Here is an 18,328-nt window from a genome sequence, read left to right as displayed (position 1 = left end):
AACACCTCCAGGGAAGGTGACTCAACCACCTCTCTGGGCAGCCTGTTCCAGTGCCCAATGACCCTTTCTGTGAAGAATTTTTTCCTAATGTCCAGCCTAAACCTCCCCTGGAGGAGCTTGAGGCCATTCCCTCTTGTCCTGTCCCCTGTCACTTGGGAGAAGAGGCCAACACCCTCCTCTCTACAACCTCCTTTCAGGTAGTTGTAGAGAGCAATGAGGTCTCCCCTCAGCCTCCTCTTCTCCAGGCTAAACAATCCTAGCTCCCTCAGCCGCTCCTCGTAAGACCTGCTCTCCAGTCCCTTCACCAGCTTCGTTGCTCTTCTCTGGACTCCTCCAGAGCCTCAACATTGATGAAGACATGTGACGGAACAGACCCCGCTTGTCACTGAGTGCCATTTCTCCTCATTTCTGCAGCTCTGTGCTGCACCCTCACGCTATGGATACCCTGAGAGCATGGATGCTATAAACTGGGGAGAGATTTAGACTGACCACAAGGAGGAATTTCTTCACTGTGAGGGTGGTAAAGCGCTGGCCCAGGTTGCCCAGGGATGCTGTGGCTGCTCCATCCCTGCAGGTGTTCAAGGCCAGGTTGGATGGGGCTTTGAGCAACGTGACGCGGTGAACTGGATGATCTTTAAGGCCCCTTCCAACCAAACCGTTCTAGGATTCTATGACTCTAAGATTCTATGCTCTGATGGCTCCACGCTCCCAGGTATTTTGCAGAAAGGGCTGGTTTCCCCCCTCATCTCCCCTTTGCAGGGATGCTCTTGCTTTTCGCTTCCCCCCGGAGTCTATTTCCCGCCCCAGCCCCACTCGGGGGGCGCTTCCCACCCTCTGACGCCCCACGCTGCACCCCGAGCCGAGGCTCCTCTTATTCCTTGTCCCGGGGGGGGGAATCTGGGAGATCCCCCCCTCCATCACCCCGACCCTTAGGGACCCACATCCCCTTTGGGACTGGGCGCTCCCCCCACCCCCGTCGCCATGGCAACCGGGGGGGAGGGGGGCGGGAGAGAGGAAGGAGGGAGGGTTCGTGCACGCGCCCGGCCGCGCCCCTTCTCGCGCGCGCTTTAAAGGCCTCGCGCCACGCCCTCCCCGCCCCCCTCGCCCGCTTCCTCACCCCCCCACCCCACCCGCCGTTCCCATTGGCTGCCCCTTCCCCGACAGCCGCGCCCTTCTTCCTCTCTCTGATTGGCTGCTCGCCCTCTCCGGCTGTTCCGATTGGCTGGCGTCCCGCGCAGAGCCGCGCTACCATTGGTCACGGCTATGCCCGTCCCGCCCCCTCCGCTTTGCCGCGCTCCGATTGGCCGCCGAGGGGCGGGGCGGGGGGAGGGAAGGAGGGAGAAGCGGAGCGGCGTTGCTGGCCACGCCCCCGTGCGCGCGAGCGGGCGCGCGCGCGCGCCAAGGCGGAGGCCGGCGCTGGCGGCGCGGGGTCTCGGGGCCGCCTCCCCCCAGCCACCTCCATTCATCGCGCGATGGCGGCGGCGGCGGCAGCGCTGGGCTCGGGCCCGGCCGCGGGGACACCGGCGGCGGCCGGAGGAGGCGGGCCGGCAGCGACGACAACAACGACGACAGCGGCGGCGGCGGCGGCGATGGCGGTGGGCGGCCCCGGTCCGGTGCCGGTGCCCATGAACCTCTTCGCTACGTGGGAGATCGACCGCTCGGCGCCGAGCTGCGTGCCCAGGTGAGCGGGGGAGACGCAGCCCCCGTCCCGTCCGGACACGCCGCGATCGCGGCCCCGAGGTGCCCAGTAGCCTCGCAGCCGGTCCCCGAGGTCCCCAGTGGCTTTGGAACTGGTGCCCGAGGTGCCCCATGACCTCGGAGCCGGTCCCCGAGGTCCCCAGTGGCTTTGGAGCTGATACCCGAGGTGCCCCATGGCCTCAGAGCCGGTCCCTGAGGTGCACAAAGTGCTTATAGCTGGTCCCTCGGGTGCCTCATGGCTTTAGTGCTGATGCCTGAGGTGCCCGGTGGCTTCACAGCCAGTCCCCGAGGTCCCCAATGGCTTTGGAGCCGATGCCCGAGGTGCCCCATGGCCTCGGAAACGATCCCTGAGGTGCACAAATCCTCATAGCCGGGCCCTGAGGTGCACAAATCCCATACAGCTGGTCCCTGGGGCGCCCCATGGCTTCAGCACTGATGCCTGAGGTGCCCCGTGGCCTCACAGCCAGTCCCTGAGGTCCCCAATGGCTTTGGAGCTGGTGCCCAAGGTGCCCCATGGCCTCGGAGCCAGTCCCTGAATTGTGCAAATCCGTCACAGCCGGTCCCTGAGATGCCCAGTGGCCTCGGAGCCACTCCCCAAGGTGTCCTGTAGCCTTAGAGTGGGTAGCCAAAGTGCACAAATCCCTCACAGCCAGTCCCTGAGGTGCCCGGTGGCCTCACAGCCAGTCCCTGAGGTGCCCTGTGGCTTCAGAACTGGTCCCTGAGGTGCCTGTTGTTATCACAGCTGGTTCCTGAGGTCCCCAATGGCTTTGGAGCTGTTGCCCGAGGTGGCCGGTGACCTCAGAGCCAGTCCCTGAGGTGCATAAGTCCCTTACAGCAGGTCCCCGGGCTGCCCCGTGGTTTCAGCACTGGTCCCCAAGGTTCACAAATCCCTTACATGTGGTGCCTGGGGTGCCCCGTGGCCTCGGAGCTGGTGCCCGAGGTGCCCCATGGCTTCTCAGATGGTCCCTGGGGTGCCGAATGGCCCAGACACTCTGCATCCAAGTATCTCTAGGCTGTGGTGTGCTGCCTGCAAGTGATGCGTTCAGGTGCTGAACGAAAATGATGGGTAAAGTTCAAGAAGGGAAAACGAATTGTTCCTGTAGGGCATGAGAACACCAGCCTTTGTGAAGAGGCTTCAGAAGATCAAGGAGAAACTCGTTGGTTCAGTGGCCTGATGGGTTGCAATAGAAATGTTCTGAAATAGTCCAACCTAATAGAGAAAACCTGTGTGATTATGGTGCTCAAGCAGGTCCTGGGCTGAGCAGGTGGCAAATGGGAAGGGATTTGCAACACCTGTCTGTGCAAAATTAGTGTGCCTTTTGATGGCATGTGCGAAAGCTGCTGTGTGGAGCAGGAAACTGATCCTTCCATGGTTTTAATGGGACTTGAGGTGTTGTTTGTTTCTGGGTAGATTGCTCCCAATTTGGAATTTGGAGAGCAGGGTAGAATTACCAGATTGTCTTCCTGCAGGAGGAACAGAAGCTGCAGATATGGAGCACAGAACTTCATTATGGTGATGTGTGTGTGCACATATAGTCTTCACAACTGGAAATATGCGAGTATTTTCTCAAGTAACAAGTGATGGGATGAGAGGAAATGGCCTCAGCGTGCACCAGGGGAGGTTTAGGTTGGATATCAGGAAAAATTTCTTTACTGAAAGAGTGATGAAGCACTGGAACAGTAAAGAAATTTTTCATAATATCCAATTTAAACCTCCCTTGGTGCCAGTTGAGGCCGTTTCCTCTCATGCCATCACGGGAGAGGTTTAGACTGGAAATTAGGAAGAATTTCTTTACTGAAAGAGTGGTGAAGCATTGGAACAGGCTGCCCAGGGAAGGGCTGGAGTCTCCATTTTTAACTCCTGGAGGGGTTAACAAAATATGTGGCCGTGGCACCACAGGACATGGTTTAGTAGGCATGGTGGTGTTGGGCTAATGGCTGGACTGGGTGATCTTAGAGGTCTTTTCTAACCTTAACGATTCTATGCTCTTAAGAGACAAGAAGGAACTGCTTTGGGCAAACCAAGCAGAAGGACCAGGAACACTGAGGCTGAGTTTAGAGGTGGGTTATATGGGTGGCAGGATGCCAGCGGCGAGCGTAAATGGTGGGTCATCAGTTTGGCAGTTGTTTGAAGAATCGCTGTTTGGCCCAGTGAATCCTGTGCCTTCGCACAAGGACGGTTTCCATTAGTGTCGAGTTGACGCCCGCTGTAATGTGTGAGCTTCTTTGTGTGCTGATAGCCGGGGGGAGGGCAGCCGTCTCATACGCCAGCTTGGAGGAGATTGCTGTAGAATTAGTCTGAAATGTCATCTCTGGAATGTCTTCACATGCAACGCTTGTTAGGGTGGGGAGAAGCTGATGGAAGCTGATCCGTCCTTCAAAGGCTGTGATTCTTAACGTGGTGTGCCTGTGGAGTCAGTGGGTGTCTGGGGAAGTGCTGTGGGATCGTTGTGAGACTGGTGTGTCCGTGCTTCCTCGCCTTCAGCTATTCTGAGCTTTCCTGAGTAGAGCGGGTGGGCATCTATCAGGCAGGGATTTGGCTTCACTGAACCTAAAGGGAGATCAGGCCCCACATCCCTGGTAATGTTCAAAGTCAGACTGGATGGGGCTCTGAGCAACCTGGTCTAGTTGAAGATGTTCCTGCTCGCTGTAGAAAGGGTTGGATTAGGTGACCTTCATGGTCGCTTTTAACCCAAAGCATTCTATGATCTGAGCTGGGTTAATGCCGTATCTGTGCCAACTTATCGCTTGTCCATGTTCTTCCTCTACTGATCTGCTTGTGTAATGTTTGAGCCTTGGCATCATGTTCTTCCAGACAGAAGCTCAGCTGTGCTGTTCTAGTGCCCAGCACAGGCAGTCTCTACTCTTACTGTGCCTTGGGGGTAGTAGCAGTGGCAAAATAATATCCATTCAAGGGCAATAATCCTTCTCCCTTAGGTGTGTCTGTCTGTTAGGCTTGTGTGTTCTCAGCTCTTCCAGTCTTGTGCACATCTAGGAAAAGGAAAGCTTTGCACTGATTTTAATGCTGTGGAGAGTGCTTTCTTTCTCTAGACTCTATATTTTAAGTCTTTGCTGTCCCTGTGCTCCTCTTGAGGTGTTTCATTTTCTGAAAATGTTGCTTTGGCTGCTGCAGGAGTGGGACTGGGCTGGATCAGCCTCTGTGGGGTTGCCCTGTGTTTGGTCTCTCTTTTCAGGACCACGTTTAGAGTGATCTTGGAACTCTTAATGCCCTTTCTGTAAGTGAGTGTGGCCTGACCTGTCTGCCTTGGACTCAGGTGGCTCTTAAAGGAGGCAGACCTGAATGTTCTGAGTAGTGGGCTACTGTGCAGAGTGGCAGAAGGAAGTGAACACTTGAAAACCAAGCAAGGTGCTCTTAGCATCTTCAGTTTAGCAACCGACTTGGGTAGGGATTGTTGGCTTCCCATCGCGATGCCTTAGGAGGAAAGCAATCCTGCTTGATTCATGCTGCAGGGTGTGAGTCAATCGGTCAGCCTTCACATCCGCTCTTGAGTTATCTCAGTAAAGCCTTTATAGTGGCATTCTGAAGGGGGGAGAAAGCGTCTTTGTTGTGATACCATGCAAGTAAGAACCCGCAAGGGTTGTAGCAGGTTTTCACTACATGGAGACTGCAAGAAATGAAGTAGAGCTTTGTCAAAGTAAAATGTCTGCCTGCATCGAGGTAATGTCCTACTATTTCCATCATTTTGTATGCTGATCAGGCAGAGCATTTGAAGAAAATGTGTGAAATGATTTTGTGCAAACATGCTTGGGGCCTTGTTCTTTCCCGGTAGTGTTTTTTTTTTCAACCTCTGTTAATTGGGCTGCTCTTCCTTTTTTTTCCCTTTAGTGTCTGACAGCCCATAAATACAGGTTCTTAATTAGGAAACAAGATAAGATTGTGTGATTGTGTTCACTCTGACTCTTCTCCTGTGACACAGCTGTTGTGTTCGGTGTTATGTGGGTATTGTTTCAGTGATAAGTCATCACATTTCTAGTTAGTGGTGAGAGATAGGAGTTGTATGTTGGCTGATGCGTCGGTGTTGCTGAGGTCAGATTGCACAGGCAGATTCCACCTGTACAAATGATGCTCTGAATGGCGCTGCAAGGTTTGAATACGCTGTGTTTCATCCAAAGCACCTCATATCTCGGTACAACGTGTGAGCTCAAAAGCATTCCAAGCCTTGCTGCCACCCACACAGTGTGCAAGAACACAGTGTCTCCTATGTGTGATAGTTAGAAAAGGGAGATGCATGAGGTTTGGGCTCACTTGGTGAGACTCTGTATGCGCACCTTTAGGGCATTGTCTTCCAGAAGATGCTCTCAATTCCCTATTATTAAACCTTCCAAATGTGTGTTTTAGAAAGTTGTAGCCTAATGAATGGCTTCTTGGAAGGAGAGCAGTTGTGGCAAGTGCAACTGGAAGTGTCCCTAGCTACAGAGATCCTTTGAAGTGCCACGAGGTGAATGCTCTGTCTCTGCCACCCTGCCCCTGTTTGGGCAGACAGTATCCATTACCTGACACCTCATGGAGAGAAGGGTAAGACTCCATTTGTGCAGCTGGTTGCATGCTTCCCTTTGCCTGAGGTCCAGAAAGCCTTGCAGAGAGCGGTACAGGTCCTACAGCGTGGAAGAACGCGCTCTCTTCTGGCACAGCTGCCATCAGCTGGGCTGGCAACATCCTGTGGCCCTCGGAAGCTGTGGACTCCGATGTCTGTTTTGTCTTGGCAATGAGTACTGCCTGTCTTTTCTGCAGCCCCTAAGAGCTTCCTTTTCTGAAGCTGCTTTGGTGATGAAGAGCCTCTGGACTGGGTGTTCCTTTAAGAAACACTTATTCTAGCTGGAATAACATGTATTTATCTGCCTGAGATGTTCTTGAGTGGTTTCCTGGGCAAACCAGGCATTTTCATGGTAAACTTCCACCCTCAGCAAAATCCGCTCTGTTTGGGTAAGTTGCGGAGCTGCACCTCTGGGAATGTTAAATGATTCCAGATTGTTCCCTCAAAAGATGAAATGATGCCGTGACAAACGGAGCAGCTCCAGAGAGGGAGCGCTTGGGAGAGGCCACAGCTTCTTTTAAGGAAACAGGCTCTTATAACTGATGATATTTGCCATGTTTGAATTATGGCTTCCTTCGAGTCCTACGTAGAAAGCAAAACATTCTAAACGGCCATCAAATTGCTTATTATTCTTAATATTATGGGCTTGGCTACGAGCCCTCAGCATGATGCGTCTGATGTGCTGTCCAGTCTCTGTCACTCTCCATGTCATTCTTGTCTGTCGCAGCGGAGCACACTTGGGGTTTCTCCTCTGGCAATGTTGCGTTTCCCTTCTGAGCATACGGTAATTGAGTTGGTGTCTGCTATTCCTTCTTTCTGCTCATTAGCGGAGCTCGGGACAAGTGTCCCCTGCCAGTGTGATTGATGGCAGGGTGTGCCCCTTTCAGAATATTAATAGCCACTTTCCTGAAGGCTTAATTTGATGTGAAGTACCTGCCCCGCTGCTTTCTAGCCTTGCTCTCCAGCGTTTCCTTCATTAGCTGGGCTGTGCCAGCTTGGCTGTCTGATGGCTTATCAAAAATGCTGCACTGTTCCTGTTGTGCTCGTATGCTGCAAATACTCATTCCGCTTCCTCCGGTGTATCCAGTTACTTCTGATTGATTGCTGACACCGTGTAGTATGCATATAGTGCAATCTCCTCTGGGCTGGAGGTCCCTGACCCTTACTCTGCCGAAAGAATAGTTTGCCGAATACCAGTATCTTATGGGGTTTCTGTAGCAGATCCTTCCTTTGACAAAATCTGTGCTAATGCCTTTGAATAACTGTTTGCAGCGTGAAATGGTTCTCAGTGGAATGAGTGTCTCCAGTCAACTCCAGAAGAAGTTATTTCCAAAAAAGAGCCTGAGGTGAGGAACATACTGCATTTTATAGCGCGCCAGATGAGCATCTGGGCAAGACTTTCTTCTGAATACCTTGTATTCTTATCTGGTCCAAGCTTTCAGCATCCTAACTGATGTGGAAGCTGTGCTCTGTTTTGGTTTGGTTTATTATTTTTTTACTACATCAAAGCTGATGGGATACTGTTTTGGGAAACAAGAAGTGAGAGTGTCTTACTCCTCTGTGTGGGATGTGGCAGCAGGAACCTGTCGTGCCTCTGGGGAAGCAGGCAGCTTACACAGTATCGCTCCTGTAGTTTGAAGTCCTTAGATAAATGAAGCTTTGTTTGGATGCTTCGGTACACTCGCTGCAGTGGACCCAACGGAGAGATGCTGCGTCTCAGGTACCTTAGCACATCACAACTGTGGTTACGGAGACCCCTCCTGCTCTGCAGTGATTCAGCCTCATTGCGTGCAGCCCACAATTACATTGGCTTTTTCTGCAGGCCTGTTGCAATGCCACCTCCTTTGTCACTTACTGCTCGCTGCCATCTCTCGTGCTCTTAGTATTTCTCCTGTCTCATGTGATCTAATGCAGGGAGGGATTCTGCTTAGTAAAGAACAACTCCTGTTGTATTATAGTTGCTATTCCATTTTTTTCAAGGTTCTCTTTATTTTCCTGCTGCTGCTGATTTTTACACTTCCACTGTAAATCCTTATCATGCTTTTATTCTTTGATGTTTTAAGTAGTATGAGATCCAAAGCCAGTGCATGTTGGACTGTCTCCCGGACAAAAAATATTCACGTTTCATGCCTAGCTCTGTGTTTTAACTGGTTTTCTGTGCACGTGATAACTAAATTCTCATCAGTGTGGGCAATTTGGAATGATGGCAGAACTCATGGTTCCATATACCTAAACAGAAAACCACTAACAAATAACTGTTAGGCTGTTACGATGGTGCAGGTTTAGAATAAGAATAACTCGCTTGTAAAGGGTTCTGCTGCTCTTCTCCTGCTCTTTCATTTCTTTTCTTTAACAGTGGAGAAGATCCTTGCACAGGTTGCCCAGAGAAGTTGTAGCTGCTCCATCTCTGGAGGTGTTCAAGGCCAGGTTGGATGAGGTTTGAGCAAAATGATGCAGTGGAAGGTGTCCCTGCCCATGGCCAGGAGGTTGGAGCTAGATGAGCTGTAAGGTTCCTTTCAACCCAAACCATTCTATGGTCCTGTTCATCCAAAGCCTCTATTGATTCTTCTGCTCTCTGATTTTCAATAACAGTTCAAGTAGTTTATCTGAATCCATATTATTTAGATAATTTTTTTTTAGATTTACATGATTTCTATATATTTTTAAAAGAGCTACCTTGTTTGTTCTGAATTTTCCCCTGTGTTCCTTCAGCTGTCTTCAAATAGTCCATTTATTTATTTTCTACCTTACCACTTTTTTCTCCTTTTCCCTTTCCCTCAAAAGTGGCCCCCACCGTTAATTTTGGCACTGTTCTCACATTTTTTCCTTGTCATGCACACCTGTAGTTGATTAATCTTTAGCTCTAAATCTTAATTGTTCTCATTTCAAAGTAGTTTGCTTCTTTTCTCCAAAAAGACTGTTCCTTGTGAAGCTGCAGTGGCCACAGCTTGTTCTCGTATGGCATGTGTTTTTCTGCTGGACTATGTTCTTGATGTGCTTGGGTTGCTTTTTAATGGCTTTTAGTTTTTTTTTTCATAGTTAATGAATATCAGCCTTTTTCTCTTTTTAGACTTTCTGAGTTTTCTTATATGTGCCACCATGAAATACAGCCTCATAAGTTCATGTTTCTTTCAGTCCTCTCATACCTTATGCCTGAGAGTGCTTGTTCCAAGTATTCCTTTCTTCCTTCTTTGTGTGCTGCTTTGTTAGAAGCAGACTCAGAATGTCCATTTGGATTTCACAGCATACATGAATAATTTACTCATTTTTTTCCTTGCTGTCTGTCAAATTCCCTTGGCTTTTAAAACATTTTCTTTGCCTATTGTATTCCTTAATCTCCAGTCAGATGAAAGGATAACATTCCTGCTACTCTGCATTTACACCTTGTTCATTTTACCTGTGTATGGATGAAATGTTCATACATATTTGGGGATAACTTTTTTTGTGGCAGTATTGATTTGTGGAAGCCTGGACACGTCACCCTGATTTCAGGGACCTGCTCCACCCACGAGAATCTGGGCAGAGAACTGCATTATACGGGCTCTGGTTATTAACAACTTATGTTGCGAGGGGGTGAAAAGCCTACGCACAAATTTACCAGTTTTGTTGAGAATCATGGAACGGTTTGTGTTGGAAGGGACCTTAAAATCCATCCAGTTCCATCCCCCTGCCATGGGCAGGGACACCTCCCACTGGATCGGTTTGCTCCAGCCCTGAGCTAACTCAGCCTTGAACACCTCCAGGGATGGAGCATCCACAACTTCTCTGGGCAGCCTGTGCCAGCACCTCCCCACCCTCACAGGAAAGAGTTCTTTCCTAAGATCTCATCTAAATCTCCCCTCTTTAATCTAAAAATCATTCCCCCTCTCATCGTTCTTTTGAGAGAGGAATCTTGTGCAACTCTTAACTTTTTTTTTTTTTTTTGAAATGTAAGATATTTTTTCTTTTCTTTCTTGTGAAGCAGCCTCAAACAGGTGCCCACACTGGTTTGACCCCGTCTCTTCCATGGGCCTCTGTTGCTGGTGTTGGATTGCTTCAGTCCCTTCCTTGCACTCTTTTTGCCCAGATGCATCTGATCGTGGTACCCTGTTCCTGAGCTTGCAGGTAGCCAGATCTAAGGCGCTTGCAAGCTCAACACAACAGCAAAGGAAGCAGATGGGACATTCGGTGGGTGTGCTGCTTCAGAAGTAGGAGGCTGTAATGAAACTTTAATTCTGCATTCATCATTAGTAGGCAAGATGTTAGACTGTGCCTTGAAGCTGCTGCATTGCATGTGTTCCCTTGTTCTCGGAAGGTGTGGAAATCAGACTGGATGATGGAGGATGCCCTGTGTTTTAAGTGGCTGTAGCAGGGTTTGCCAGACAGGTGTCTGTTGGCCCATGGAAAATGCTTACAGCACAGACCTGGAAGAAGTTAATGTGGGTCAGGGTTGGTTCATCTCTGTGTCTTAGGCACTTGTTCTTTTCCTCTTGCGCATAAGGCTCCAAGTGGTGTTTTTGTAATCTCTTGCTGCTTTGTGGTGGTGAATTCATTAACACATTAAATTTTAGCCTGGAGACACAGCAAGTGAACGGTTCAGCAACAGGTTTTGTGGCAGACTGCTGGTGCTGCAGCTCCTGGAGGTGTGGTGCATTTACACCTTGCCGTGCCATTGATTGCTGCTCTCAGCTATGCTGGATGTGCAGCATCATTCCTTAAAGCAGTCTTGGATCTGGGGGCAAGCTGGGGCAGTGGTTCCTCTTTGTATGTCATCAGAAAGACTTAAAATCTGTTACATTTGTGAAAAAAAGCTCTGAGACATTAATCATGCTAACGGTAATACCTAATTTCAGCTGTGCTAAAATGAGAGAAGAGCAACCTGCTGCTGCAGACCTGCCTTTTTCATTGCCTGCCCTGAGGTTGCCTTCGGGCAGACCCCAGGTGACCAACTGGACGTTCAAACGCAGCGATCGTAAGTCAAGCAAAGTTAAAGATGTGATGTTTCCCAAGTGATGTTCCCTTTTTGTTGCTCATAAAAGCAGCTTTAAAAGTTTGCTGCAGCACGTAGCCTTCCCCCCGACCTGTGGGTTGTTTAGTAAGCTTTTTCTAGCGTTTCCAGGGAGCCTGTTATGCAGCGGCGATGAATTCAGTCACATGCTTTTTGTTAAACAAGTCACTTATTTGAAAATAGAGCAGAAACATGACCTTGCGGTTTGGACGCTGAAGTGAGGCTCAAATTCAGATCCAGGATCTGAAGTTGCTTGCTCCTCTTCTAGTTCAAATAACCCTTTCCCTGCCTGAAGCTGTAACTATGACTCATGTTCCCGTTCTCCCCACTCTGTTCCCAGCTGCTTGTTTCCATGCTGCAGCGTTGCCGTTGCCTTGCTTGTGCTGAGGCGATGATGGAGCTGTAATGCAGAAGTGATCTTCAGGTGTGGCGGGGTTGTTCCTAAAGCCAGTGTCCTGCAACATGGTGCCAGTACTCATCAAGGGAGTGATTTGCCCTTCTGGAGAAAACCATAGTTGTACAAGACTTCCCATGCATTCTGGTATATTCCCTGAGCTGGAAAAATAAAGCTGAAGCCAGAGGAAATACCTGGGAATTCTTCTCTGGCTTCCACAGGCTGGGGAGCTGGGCTAGAAAGCCTGAGGGTGCTCAGAAAGGGGCAACTGGAGAGAAACCATTTGAGAGCCAGGTTTCTCAGGGCTCTTTGTGCTGAGGGAAGACGTTGCTCCTGGTAGGGGCAATTAATATCTGCATAGCTTGCAGCGGAGCATGAGAGAGGCTAATGGCTCTGTGACAGCATTGCATGCTGGGACAGGGTGTCTGGGCAGATCCTGATGCTTCCTCAGGAGATGCTTCTTGACAATGTGCTTATTATCTGGAAATCAGTCTGTGTGACAGGAGGCGCCAGGAGGCTGTGGCAGAGCCTCATGTCCTGTGGTAGATGCAGCATGATGTGCTATAATGACATGCTGTTTATTCAGTGGGGGTTTCAGTCAGTGCTGCAGGGAGGCATGGGTGAGGGGGGAAGCAAAGGTGAGGTGATTCATCCAACAGTTAAAAAGTGGCAGGGAGGGATTAAATCTCCCCTCTCTGCCTGGAACCAGATCTTAACTCTAAACTGCTGCCTTCTGTAAAAGCAGTGAAGTCGCACTGTAGCAGAGCTTGGGGTGTGTGGTTATATATCACTGCAACTCTCCTGCATGTGTGGTGGGTGTCCCAGTTTTGGCTGGAATAGAGTTAATTTTCTTCCTGGTAGCTGGTACAGTGCTGTGTTTTGCATTTAGTATGAGAATAATGTTGATAATGCACTGTTGTTTTAGTCATTGTTAAGTTGTGCTTGCGCTGGTCAAGGACATTTGAGCTTCTCACGCCCTGCCAGCAAGAAGCTGGGAGGGGTCAGAGCCAGGAGAGCTGATCCAAAAGGGATATTCAATATGGTACGATGTCATGCTCAGCACATGAACTGGGAGAAAGTTGACCAGGGGAAGCTGTGGCTTCAGAAGTAGCTGGGCATCAGTTAGTGGGTGGTGAGCAACTGAGATCCTCCATCTGCGTGGAGGCAATCCTCTGTTTCAGTACAGGCTGAGAGATAATGTGGTTGAGAGCAGCCCTGCTGAGAAGGACTTGGGGATCCTGATGGGTGGAAAGCTGGGCATTAGCCAATAATGTGTGCTTGCAGCCCAGAAGGCCAAATGTATGCTGGACTGCATCAAAATTAGAGTGGCCAGCAGATAGAGAGATGGATTGTGGTATTCTACTCCACTCTCTTGAGACCTCACTTGGAGCCCTGTGTCCAGCTCTGGAGTTCTCAGCACAGAGATCTGTTAGAGCAAGTCCAGAAGAGGCCATGAAGATGACCAGAGGGCTGGAGCTCCTCCCATCCCAGGACAGGCTGAGAGCTGGGGTTGTTCAGCCTGGAGAAGACTCGGGGGAGACCTTAGAGCAGCCTTCCAGTACTACCCCCTGAAAGGGGCTACAGGAAAGCTGGGGAGGGGCTCTTGATCAGCCAGTGCAGGAATAGGACAAGGGGGCTAAGCTAAAAGAGGGGGCATTTAGCTACTTGGAAGAACTGTCTTGCTGTGAGGGTGGTGAGGCACTGGCCCATGTTGCCCATAGAAGTCATGGCTGCCCCCTCCCTGGAAGCATTTAAAGTCAGGTTGGACTGGGGTCTGAGCAACTTGATCTGGTTAAAGATCATAGAATCACCAGGTTGGAAAAGACCTCTTGGATCATCCAGTCCAACAACAGATGTTTTTGCTCTTACACGTGGGTTGGACTGGGTGACCTCTAAAGGTCCCTTCCAACCCAAAGCATTTTATAATTGTATGATGATGATGGTTATTATTATTCTCTTCCTTTTCTGTCCTGTTTCCAGGTTAAACCACAACAGCTGGGTAGCAGTTACTTGGTGTGTTTTGTCCTCAGTTAATTTTCCTTCTCCCCTACCCAAAATGTTTGGGTCTTGTGAACAGCATAGCAAATGAGTCCTTGCCTCACACAGGAACTACACAATGCCAGGGTAGTTGTACCAGCTGCAATCTGTCCCACTCTCTCAACTTCAATTTATTTGCCTAGTTTTATCCTGGCTTCTGAAGGTCAACTACCTCAAAGTGCTGAGTTTGATAGGAATCAGGGGTCAGAGGTAGGTTGCAAGTCTTGTTAGATACCCTGCGATGGAGAACTTGGCTCTCTCCCACCCCCGTGTTTGCAGGGTGATGTGCCCAGGTTGCATTGTGAAGGTAACTCAACCATCCTCAAGGCTTGCCGTCTTTTTCCAGTGGGATGGTACTGGGAGTCGGGAGGGGAAAAATGGGGAGAAGACAGCCTGGAAAGAGCTGATAAAAGTGTGGGAGAGGGGATGAGAGAGAACAGTGCATTTTCGTATTCAGCTGTTTCATGACTAGCAGCAGTGGTTTAAGCAAAATTTGTGTGGTGATCTTTCCAGTGATGCATCTGAGTGGGTAGTTAATTGAAAGGATGCAGAATGATGGGAGAATGGCTCCAAGGAGCCTGTTTCGTTCATTGTCTGTATGGTTAGGTGTGCTTGCTCCCCATACACAAAGGTAAATGTGCCTTTAAACCAGTGAGGTGAGAAGTGTCAGCTGTGAGTAGGAGTCAAAATTAGCAGCCCTAAACACCCCTCTTAAGCAACTGGAGGAGGAAAGGTTTAACAGCCACCCCCCGGCCCTGTAAATTCTGCCTACTCAGAGCCTGGCCAAGAGGAGGGAAAGGAAATCTCTTAACCTTATTATTGTTTGTGACTACAACAAACAATCCAGTTACTGCCATCCTTTAATCCTGACACTGCTGCACCCCGCTTAGGACAGGGAAGACTTGGTTTCATCACCCTGCAGGCAGGGATGTAGTGTCTGTGAAGGAAATTGCTGAACCTCTCTGTACCCTTACCTGAAGAAACTGTGATTAGGCTTCACGCTGACCACTTGGAGTTTGTCCAAGCAGCATGAGGCAGTCGGCCCCAAAATTTGAGTCCTGCCTATCTGTCTGGATAAGGAACGACTGTCTGGTTGTCACTGGGTTCTCCAGCTTCGCTTTTTAAATGACCTGTCACTTCCTTCATAGATCTGAGTGTCTTGGAAATTTGGAGCTTTGAGCAGATCCTGATAGTTCCTTCATCTTGGGAAGAGGAATCTTGAAAAGCATGTTCCAAAGACCACTTCTAGCACTGTGGCCATGGTTATTTGTCCTCTGACAGAGCTGTGAAGTATGAAAGAAACTCAGCTACGGACTGTGGTAGCCGTAGCCCCCAGAAGATCTTATATTCTCTTCTGAAAAGCAATGAGGCCCTTGTGTTTTGTCCAGGTCTGATAGTAGCAGCAGACGCTCCTGTTGACAAGGGTATGAATAGGCTTTGGGTCCCAAGTGACCAAAGGCTAATAACTCTGCTTGATTACAACCTATTTCTTTTCTAATACTGTGAGGGTATATGACTTTTCAAGGAGAGCAGGCTGTGAGATGCACAGGGTGTCAGAACTTTCTTTGAGAAGAAGGCAAAACTAAGTCCATCAAGGTTTAAAATCCAGGGTAGCTTTGTGTGCGAGAAGCTCCGTGGTCTCTGCTGTCATGGTAGATGTGATTTCAAGCCAAAGAGACTTTCTGTTGAGGTTGGAATGTTCAGTGTAGATCTCTTTCAGGATGGTTACAGCCTCAGCTGTCCAAATGTAGGTAGTTCTACAGAGCATCTTCCTTGTGATACCTGACAGCACAGCACCCTGTAAGAGGTTATGAAAAGGAAGGGTAGAGGTATATGTTGTTCTGCCAGCAGTAGCTATATTTGATGGCATAAGTGATATTTCAGAATTCAATTCCTGTTTTCCAGAACAAATCTTTGTTGCTCACAGCCCTCTAGAAGGATCCCCTGAGCTGTCTGCAATGCAATTGAATTCATATCTCATACGATTTCTCTGTCTTAGCGGTAGGGTGGAGAGTGAGATGAGGGATGTTCTCAGAAGCAGCAGCAGCAGGTAGAACAAGTGCTAAAAAAAAAGGATTCTTCTTTTAAAAGAAAGGAAGAAAACAAGAAAGAAAGATTGGTGACAATATGAAGATTTCTAGAAGTAACACTAAAACAGGAACAAGTTGCCCAGAGAAGTGGTGGCTGCCCCATCCTTGGAGGTGTTGAAGGCCAAGTTGGCTGTGGCTTTGAGCAACCTGATGGAGTGGGAGGTGTCCCTGTGCATGGCAGGGGGGTTGGAACTGGATGATCTTTAAAGTCTCTTCTAGCTCAAACCATTCTGTGATTCTATGATTCTACCTTTTGAGTGTTCTGTTTCTTCACTAACTATAGGAGATGAAGCCTTTTGAAGGGAAAATAACATGCTGCTTTCTGGGATTGAGAGAGGTAATCTTGGACTACCTGAAAGGAGAATTTTGAACAACTTCTTCCCTTATTTTGCAATCACAAATCTTTCTTCCTGTAAAATATGTTTTGTATGTTTTGTGGAGCATCTCTTGCTCTTTGAGCAGGTAACTCAAACACCTGAAAGACAAGCGATGACCTCAGTGACAAGTTACCACCCATGTCAAGGATGCTTTGGAGATGCATGCACTGCAAAAAAAACCAACCTTGAATCCAGACTGTGGTGACGTGACTGTTAGTCCTTCCTGCTGCTCCCTGTCCCTGTGGACTCTGTTCGGAGTGCTAGCTCTGTGTGCTGGATTCCATACCTGTAGGGTGTTCATGGGAATGGAAAGGGCAGTTACTGTTCCTGCATGGTAGCTGGTGGTGATGTGGAGTGTTTGAGATGCTGCCTTTGGAGCACACATCTGGGCAGGATGCTTGCACCCGTCTGTTCCATATCACCCTCTGTCTCCTGTGATGGTGGTGCCCAGCCTTTTAGAAAAGCCACTAATCCATTTCAAGCAAAATCACCAGCTGGTACTGGCCACATCTGTACTGGAGGTCTAGGGAGAGGTGGCAAAAAAGGAGGAGAGTTTGTGTTGTTCTGACCTGTTCAACCCAAAGCTGTTTTGTAGATGTATCCCTGAAGCGCAGTAGGAGCACAAGTGGTGGTGTTTGCTTGGGATCTCTCTGGTTCCTCCAGTTCCCAAGATTTTCTCAGTTTCCTGCAACAAGCAGATTGTATAAAGCACAGGTGAGGTTGGAGGAGAGCCAGCCATGCTTTGCACTCACTAATTTTATTCTCTTTATATCCTCAGGTTTTGTGCTACCTTGAGATTTCCCATAGTTCAGCTACGATACAAATATTTTGAAGGATGAAGCCTTAGTGTTTAGGATTAGATAAAAGGGGTGTTGAGAGAAGGAGTCTGACGCCTTGAGACTTTGTTCTCCTGCACAGCCAACTGGCAGTGTTTGGGACGAAGGAGAAGCATCTCCTGAACAAACTGTTGCTGAGTCAGTCTGCTCGTGCCAGACAGTGTGGGGTGGCAACTGGTGGTGACCTGGCAGTAAGAGGACCAGGCCAGTGAACCAGAGCAGCAGAGGGATTTCCAGGCTTGGGAATTTGAGAGAGGTGGTGTATGATTCAAAAGAACTTTCTGGTGTTGCCCTGTGCTGCAGGTAAAGCTGCCAGTGTGCAGCCATTGCCAATCCCAGATCTCCTGACTTTGGTTTTGATGTCCTGTATTCAGATTTGCAGCCCTGAACACAAAGATTGATTGCTTGTTCTGAGTTTCATTACCATTAAGTTGCCCTGATGGAAGATGAACTTAGAGCAAATTCACCTGAGGCGAGTGCTTCCTTTCCTCTGACCTAAACTTGTGCTTCGGGGGTGAACCTTTAACTGTTCTTTTACAGTTTGTATGCAGGTCCACAAGAAGAACCCCCTAAATATGATTTTTGTTTTTTTCTTCTCTAGTGAAAGGCCTTGAGACATTAGGAACTAGGAAAAAGCCTTGCTCTACCGTGTTGGACACACCCGAGAACAGAAGTGGAAGGTGTTGAATAACGTAAGGAATTTTCCATCGGGATAAGCTGTGTTTCTTGGTGGCTGCACCTTATAGGTAGAATGGGCAAGACGCTCTGAAAGCACATGCTTTAGGACCAGATCTGTCTCCAAGTGGTAAATGACTGAGATACATCCAGCTACAAAACCAGCTGTAAAATCTTGTAGACAGCTCCTGAGGCCCCGGCTCTGGAGGGTAACAGAACTCTTAAGTGTTAGGTTATTCTTCAGGCACCTACTTTACTGCAGATCTGAAAAGGCTGAGCCGCGAGGTGTGTGGTTGAGTTTTCCCCCCTGTCCTTTGGGATGCATTTCAAGCTGTTTCTCAATGGCTGTTGGCAGACTTCCAGTCCCTCGCTGCCTTGCTAAATCACCTGTAGTGTGAGTAGTTTAGCAACACATGAGAATTACAGCAAGCATAAGGTGGTATGACTGCAGTGTGTGAAGTACACTGCTGGGCCCTGGGAGTGCAGGTGGAAAAGCCTGCCTGAAAGTAGGAATTTTGAGTGCAAATCCAGCACTAACTTCCAGCAGCTGACGTCTCTAGCAGAGGATGAGCTGGTAGGAGTTTGTTTTCTCACTGAACCAAAGGAGAAAGGAGTGATGTGGCAAGGAGGCTGAGAAGCTGCCCCTTTGTAGAATCATAGAATAGAATCATGGAATGG

General features: G+C 49.0%; 1 protein-coding gene across 2 annotated transcripts in view; it reads left to right on the top strand.

The window, feature by feature from the left end:
• The first annotated feature begins 1,457 nt into the window (after positions 1 to 1,457).
• LOC138717090 (phosphofurin acidic cluster sorting protein 1-like) overlaps positions 1,458 to 18,328 on the top strand; it is a 71,771-nt gene continuing 54,900 nt past the window's right edge. Inside the window, exon 1 of one of the 2 annotated variants that reach the window (XM_069850339.1) lies at positions 1,458 to 1,681. In XM_069850339.1, the coding sequence (XP_069706440.1) occupies positions 1,473 to 1,681 (209 nt within the window). In that variant the 5' untranslated portion in view covers positions 1,458 to 1,472. The remainder of the gene's footprint in view (positions 1,682 to 18,328) is intronic. The other variant, XM_069850340.1, reaches the window with a different exon arrangement.

Source organism: Phaenicophaeus curvirostris, chromosome 2 (genome assembly GCF_032191515.1).
Source record: "Phaenicophaeus curvirostris isolate KB17595 chromosome 2, BPBGC_Pcur_1.0, whole genome shotgun sequence".
Lineage (NCBI taxonomy): Eukaryota > Metazoa > Chordata > Aves > Cuculiformes > Cuculidae > Phaenicophaeus > Phaenicophaeus curvirostris.
Note: the sequence above shows the minus strand (reverse complement) of the source record. Positions and strands in the feature narration are given on the sequence as shown.